General features: G+C 41.4%; 1 protein-coding gene across 1 annotated transcript; it reads right to left on the bottom strand.

Moving 5' to 3' along the window:
• Positions 1-4,669: 4,669 nt before the first annotated feature.
• LOC107818717 (putative late blight resistance protein homolog R1B-12) lies at positions 4,670-6,985 on the bottom strand. Its single transcript, XM_016644751.1, has one exon. The coding sequence runs from the start codon at positions 6,983-6,985 to the stop codon at positions 4,670-4,672; it is 2,316 nt and encodes a 771-aa protein (XP_016500237.1).
• Between the last annotated feature and the right edge of the window lie 422 nt (positions 6,986-7,407).

Here is a 7,407-nt window from a genome sequence, read left to right as displayed (position 1 = left end):
GCCAATGTAGTGGCTGATGCCTTGAGTCACCGGGCGGAGAGTTTGGGGAGTTTGGCATATTTACCAGCATCAAAGAGGCCTATGGTGATGGATGTTCTGGCCTTAGCCAGCCAATTTGTGAGATTGGATCTTTCGGAGCCCAGTCGGGTCCTAGCTTGCATGGTTTCTCGGTCTTCCTTATTTAATCGTATCAGGGAGCGGCAGTATGATGACCCTCATTTGCTTGTCCTCAAGGATAAGGTTCAACAAGGTGATGCCAGAGATGTGACCATTGGAGACAATGGGGTATTGAGGATGCAGGGTCGGATTTGTGTACCCAATGTTGATGGGCTGTGAGAGTTGATTCTAGAGGAGGCCCATAGTTCACGGTATTCCATCCATCCGGGTGCCGCAAAGATGTATCAGGATTTGAGGTAGCACTATTAGTAGAGGCGGATGAAGAAAGATATAGTTGGATTTGTAGCTTGGTGCCTCAACTGTCAGCGGATGAAGTATGAGCACCAAAGGTCGGGTGGGTTGCTTCAGCAGATAAAGATTCTGGAGTGGAAGTGGGAGCGGATCACCATGGACTTTTTAGTTGGACTCCCACGGACCTTGAAGAAGTTTGATGCTATTTGGGTGATTGTGGATCGGCTGATCAAGTCCGCTCATTTCATTCCTATGTGTACTACTTATTCTTTGGAGCGGTTAGCGAAGATTTATATCCGAGAGATTGTTTGTCTGCATGGTATTCCAGTTTCCATTATTTTAGATAGAGGTACTCAGTTCACATCACGATTTTGGAGGGTCATTCAGCGTGAGTTGGGCACTCGGGTGGAGTTGAGTACAACATTTCACCCTCAGATGGACGGACAGTCCGAACGCACTATTCAGATTTTTGAGGATATGCTCCTTGCGTGTGTGATTGAGTTTGGAGGGTCTTGGGATCAGTTCTTGCCATTGGCGGAGTTTACTTACAACAATAGCTATTAGTTCAGCATTCAGATGGCACCGTATGAGGCTTTATATGCTAGGCAGTGCAGATCTCCAGTGGGTTGGTTTGAGCCGGGTGAGGCTAGACTATTGGGCACATATTTGGTTCACGATACTTTGGAGAAGGTTAAGGTGATTCAGGATAGACTCTATACAACCCAGTTCAGACAAAAGAGTTATGCAGACCGGAAGGTTTGTGATGTTTCCTATATGGTTGGAGAGCGAGCTCTGCTTCGGGTTTCACTTATGAAGGGCGTTATGAGATTTGGGAAGTAAGGGAAGTTGAGTCCGAGGTTTATTAGCTCTTTTGAGATATTGAGGCATGTTGGGGAGGTTGCTTATGAGCTTGCCTTACCTCCCAGCTTGGCCGAAGTTCATCCGGTATGTCATGTTTCGATGCTCCGAAGGTATTACGGTGATCCATCACACGTGTTGGATTTTAGTTCAGTCCAGTTGGACAAGGATCTATCTTATGTTGAGGAGCCAGTGGCAATATTGGACAGGCGTGTCAGAAAGCTGAGGTCAAAGAACATTGCTTCGGTAAAGGTTCAGGGGCGGGGTCAGTCGGTCGAGGAGGCAACCTAGGAGACTGAGCAGGATATGCGCAGCCGTTACCCTCATCTTTTTACTACTTCAGGTATGTCTCTATGCTCGTTCGAGGATGAACGAATGCTTAAGTGTAGGAGGATGTGACGAACCGGCCGGTCATCTTAAGAATTAATGCCTTGATCCCCTATTAACTGCTTTCCCCAAGTTTATTTCTGCTAATGTGATTTGCCGGGATGTTTGGTTTTGAATTTCAGAGAGTTTTAGGACACTTAGTCCTTAAATGAGAGCTTAAGTATTAGAAAGTTGACCGTAGTCGAAACAATGTAAAGACGGCCTCAGAATGGAAATTTGATGGTTCTGTTAGCTCTGTTGGGTGATTTCAGGGTTAGGAGCGTGTCCGGATTGTGTTTTGGAGGTCCGTAGCTAATTTAGGCTTGAAATTCCGAAGGTTGAAATTTTGAAGTTTCCGGTTCGATAGCGAGATTTCGATCCGAGGTTCCGAATGGAATTCTGAGAGTTGCAGTAATTACGTTGTGTCATTTGGGATGTGTGCAAAATTTCAGGACATTCAGACGTAGTTTGGTTGGATTTTTTTATCAAAAGCGAAATTCGGAAGATTTTAGAAACTTAGGCTTGAATCCGATGTGTTTTGGCTGTTTTGATGTTATTTGAAGTATTTTGAAGAATGGTACAAGCCTGAATAAGGTTTTAGGATATGTTGATGCCTTTGGTTGAGGTCCCGGGGGCCTCGGGATGAATTCAGATGGTTAACGGAGGAAATTTTAGAGTTGAAGTTGTGCAGCATTTGTTTTTCTGGTATTTTTGCATCTGCGGTTTGGGAACCGCAGATGCGGAGCCGCAGAAGCAGCGTAGAGGGTCGTAGAAGCGAGATTGGGATTTTTCTCAGGAACCGCAGATGCGGTGAAATTTCCGCAGAAGCGGAACCGCTCCTGCGGTTAGAGGTCCGCAGATGCAGAAGCTGGTAAATTAATGAGAGTCACAAATGTGACGTTGTGTCCGCAGATACGGTCCCAGGGCCGCAAATGTGGAAATCGCTGGACAGAACATATAAATAGTTGCCTTTGGAAATTGAGCCATTCTTTTACCATTTTCATCCGAGTTTGAAGCTTTTGAGAGAGATTTTTCAGAAAAACAAAGGGGAATCATTTGGAGGTAACGTTCTTGACTTCATAACTCATTTTTATGTGAATAAAGACTTAATTAGTGGTGAAAAATTTGGAAAAAATGGGTAATTAGGGCTTGAGTTTAAGAGGCCTTTAAATAAGGATTTGAGGGATCATTTGGACTCCGATTTCAGTGTTCTTGTTATATTTAGACTCGTGAGAGTACGGGATTTCTAAAAATGTAAATTTCACCTGATTCCGAGATGTGGGCCTGAGGGGCATTTTGGTCATTTTATCTAATTTCGCGTATTAGCTTAGAATTTAATTGTAGAATCAGTTACTTGAGGTGTTAATTACAATATGCAATGGAATTGAATAGATTTGGGCCATTTGGAGTGGGATACTCGTGACAAAAGCGTGGTTTCGAGTTGATTTTTGAGCCGGTTCGAGGTAAGTAGCTTGTCTATCCTTGCGTGGGAGACCTTCTCCTTAGAATTGGTATATTGTTAATTGAATTTCCTTGTACGTGAGGTGACGAGTGCGTACTTGTGCAAAATTATTGGAAAATCCGGCCTTCATTGAGTATTTATCAGCATGGTTCCTCTCCTGCTTTGATTACTTGTGCTATTAAACCTGTTATTAGTTAGAAAAGCTTGTTTAATTGATTCCATTGCCTTATTTGTTCAACCTGCTTTACATGAACTCCGTGCAACATGCTAGGTTAGAATTACTTGATGCCTTGCTATGAAATTTCCAATTTCTGGATATCTTCTTGCTGTTGTTTGTGTATTTACATTGGGACTACGGATGTGGGATTTCGGTAGCTCCCCCTTGTCTGTTTACTTTGGGACTACGGGTTAGATTTCCAGTAAATCCACCTGCACAGTTATATGGAACTATGGGAATGCACCCGGTAGATTCCCCCAATACTGGGTATATAGATTTGGGACTACGGATCGGATTCCGGTAGATCCCCGCGCATTGATAGTTGGACTACGAGACGGGATCCCGGGAGATCCTTCGGACATATATATACATGTCATGGACTATGGGACGGTATCTCGGGAGATCCACTGGATAGTTGTAATTGGGACTACAGGACGATATCCTGGAAGGTGCCCCGAGTTATTATTCATGTGTTGAGCTGTATTTCTTCTGTGGCTTGTTTGTATCTGTGCTAGTTATTGTTGTTCTTTTCATTCTATGTTATTTCTTGTTGTTGTACTTAATTACTCTGCTTTATTTCATATTGTTAACCCTTATATTTTATTTTAGCTCAGTTGGGCCCTGACCTTCCTCGTCACTGCCCGACCGAGGTTAGGCTTGGCACTTACTGAGTACCGCTGTGGTGTACTCATGCCCTTTCTGCGCATGTTTTTGATGTGCAGATCCAGGTACCTCTACCCAGGCTTATCACCCTTGAGGCAGGGAGATCTTTCGGAGACTTCGAGATACATCTGCCGCGTCCGGAGACCAAGAAGTCTCTATCTTTATTCTATCCTATAGTGTTAGCCCTTCTATCTTACTGTTGATGTAGACATTCTGGAGTTAGAACACTTTACTATATTTCTTTCAGCTTGTGTTCCCGTGAGTTTCCGGGTTTTGGGTTAGTGTTGTAGGATTTTGAGATGTTGTGCTGCATATGCCGAACGACATTTTATATATCGTTTTCCTTTTGGTTATTCTTGGCTTTTAGTTTATATTTCCGCAAGTTTCTATTTATTTTCCGCACTCGTTAGGCTTAACTAGTCGTAGAGACTTACCGTCACGACAGTTCTCGGAGGGTGAACTGGGGTCGTGACAAAAGACAATCAATCTATAATGAAGAGGAACAAATAGAGTAAACCTCCAAAATCTTAATTTTTATTTACTTTTAAAAATTCTGATCACGCATTTGTCTTAAACGTTCAACGAAACAAATGATATCGAACTAAAAGCCAATTTGAAAATATATTATGCAAGACATGAGAGGCTACTAAAAATTATTTTCCATAAAAGATGTAACAAAGTGGTGCTGAATTGTCTTAATTACCAGCTCTATTTAGTTGTCTGTACTTCCTCTTATTCGATATACGAACTTGGAGAGTGTCACAGCCTGTGTTTTCTTCTATTTCTCTTTTAATATCCATAGCTGAATCCTCAACAGACTCCATGCAGTCTTCCACTTCAATAAGTTGGAGTGTTGGAATATCAGCAAAGCTAAGAGGGATCTCCTCGAGGTCGCGACAACCTTGGATAACTAGCTTCTCAAGCATGGGAAAGGATTCCTCTGAAGCATTCCATCCTCTCATATTACACCACAGTAATGACAAGTATTTGAGTGCAGGGAACTCGATATCTGTGGCATCCCAACAATTTTCTCCCAAAAACTCTGTCTTACTTAGTTTTAGTCTCTCAAGCTTCCGCAATCTTGTAATATTTAAAGCCATTTCTTCCGTTAGACAAAATCCGCGAATGGACAAATGCCTAAGATTTGAAGGGAAGACAAAGCAACTGGCCCCTCCAACTGAAGACCTGAATTTTGACGAGCCCGGGAGATATAGTTCAAGAGATTGAAGCTGAGTATGAACTTCTGGTATGGGAAATAATGGAATAGTAGATACACCTACAATCACGAGGCTGAGTTCTTCAAGATTCGGGAACCTCCACCAGAACCTTGGATTCTTCTCATTCTCACATATTATGTAAGTGCCAAATGTCCTCAAATTCTCTAGCATTGCTTCTGAAGATTCTTCAAAAAATGATCGGTCACTATCTTGCCATAAGAAGAAAAACTCACTTAGATTTACATGCCTTAGCTTGGTCATTTTCCAGATAGCTGCTGGCGATGTGTTTAAAAAACGCCTTCTACTTTTTTGAACCGTTAGAGTTTGAAGATCGTGCATGTGAGATACCCACTTGAAGTCAAAATCAAAGACCTTAATTGCAAGGTACCTCAAGCGAGTTAGCGATTGTACATCCGTAGCCCAAGAACGTGGCAACTCCACATCCAAGAAATGCAACACCCGAACACGTCTTAATTTAGCAAGTAAAGATAGAGGATCCGATCGGCTCCATGTGTTGAATGCTGGATGAGCAATGAACTCCAAAGACTTTGTTTCCACGGAGTCCAGAAATGGAACCTTATCCAGCCGATATTCAGAATGATCTAATTGTTCAACCAGATCATCATGAATATAAATGCATAACTGTGATTCCTTGGAGTATTGCAAATGTTGATACGGATTGTATGGCACTGCGAGCTGCTTAAACTCTTTTTCTCTAAGTTTTCCACCACAAAACTCACGCACTACATCGTGCAGTATGCAGTATTTTATCTGACCATCAAGTTTCTTCTCAGAGATCATTACTAGGCTTCTATTAAGCAGGTCATTCAAGCAAACTCTAGCTGCTTCCTCCATATTCTCTGTGTCAATATTCAGTACAAACTCTTCCGCTATCCACAATTTCACCAAATCAGACACTGAAATCTTACAGTCTTCCGGATACAATGACATGTATAGAAGGCAAGGCCTTAAGTGGTCTTCTAAATGCTCATAACTTGATTGTATTGCCTTCATGCTCTGCTCTCCTAAAACATAAGAACTCAAGTCATTTGCAAGCTTCAGCCACAAGGATGCCTCCCTTTCCATTTTCGCAATAATTCCAGCAATTAGGACAATGACAAGAGGTAATCCTTTACAATGCTCGGCCACTTGTAACCCTGCTTCCCGTAGATCCGGAGGACAACTCTCTCCTTTAAACACTTTCTTCTGCAGTAATTCCCAACTCTCTTCCAGTGTCAGAAATCTAAGAGAATAGGGATCACTGCGGTGTTGAAGATGCTTAGCCACTTCTTCAATTCGAGTTGTTACTATTACTCTGCTTCCATCTTCACCATTAGGGAAGCATAATTCCAAATCTTCCCATGCATCGACTTCCCATATATCATCTAATACAATGAGGTATCTCCTGCCTTTTAGACTCTTTTGCAACTTGTCAGCTATGTCGTCGTTCTCTTTGATATCACATTTACCACGTGTAGCTTGTGTAAGCATTTCAATCAACAACATCCTCCTATCATATGCTTGAGAAACAGAACACCAAGCTTTAGCATCAAAGTGATTAACAATAGAAGGATTGTTGTAGACTTTCCTGGCCAAAGTTGTCTTTCCGAGACCTGGCATTCCAAAGATTGAGATAACATCTAGCTCCTTTGTTCCACCAGTCAATTTCTTCATTATATTTTCTGCATCTTTCCCAAAGCCCACAATTTCCTCATCAGTTGATGGAAAACTATGTTTGGTGGAAGGCTCTACAGAAGAAAGAGCTCCTTTTCCACATGTCTCAACAACCTCCATCTCAATTGTTGAAAATTACCGCTAATTAGTCTCTTTCAAGATAGAGTAAACTACTATCCAACTGCCTTAGAGTTAATAGCTCTGTCGCCTTCCATAAAATAAATCAAAACAAAGTTAACAATCTTCTTAATTTAGAGAAAAAACCCAAACCAAAAAATAATAACAAAATAATGCCACATTGTAAGGTTTTATGGGTGTAAAGGCCACCAATATATAATGAAGATGAATAAATGGAGTAAACCTCCAAAATCTTAATTTATAACATCACACCTTAATAGTAAATTGATGAAAATTTATATTCACATTATTTGAAATACAATAGGATACAAAGGAAACATAAAGAAATTTTGATGTTATTAATTATACAAATAGCTTAAGTGTAATCCTACTTTATCATAAAGCTGCTGATCTTAGATGTTCAT

Source organism: Nicotiana tabacum, chromosome 8 (genome assembly GCF_000715075.1).
Source record: "Nicotiana tabacum cultivar K326 chromosome 8, ASM71507v2, whole genome shotgun sequence".
Lineage (NCBI taxonomy): Eukaryota > Viridiplantae > Streptophyta > Magnoliopsida > Solanales > Solanaceae > Nicotiana > Nicotiana tabacum.
This window is presented reverse-complemented; position numbering and strand designations above follow the sequence as displayed.

What these genes read in the sequence shown, in the direction of transcription:
- LOC107818717 (XM_016644751.1), bottom strand. Translation starts at nt 6,985, where the DNA reads ATGGAGGTTGTTGAGACATGTGGAAAAGGAGCTCTTTCTTCTGTAGAG.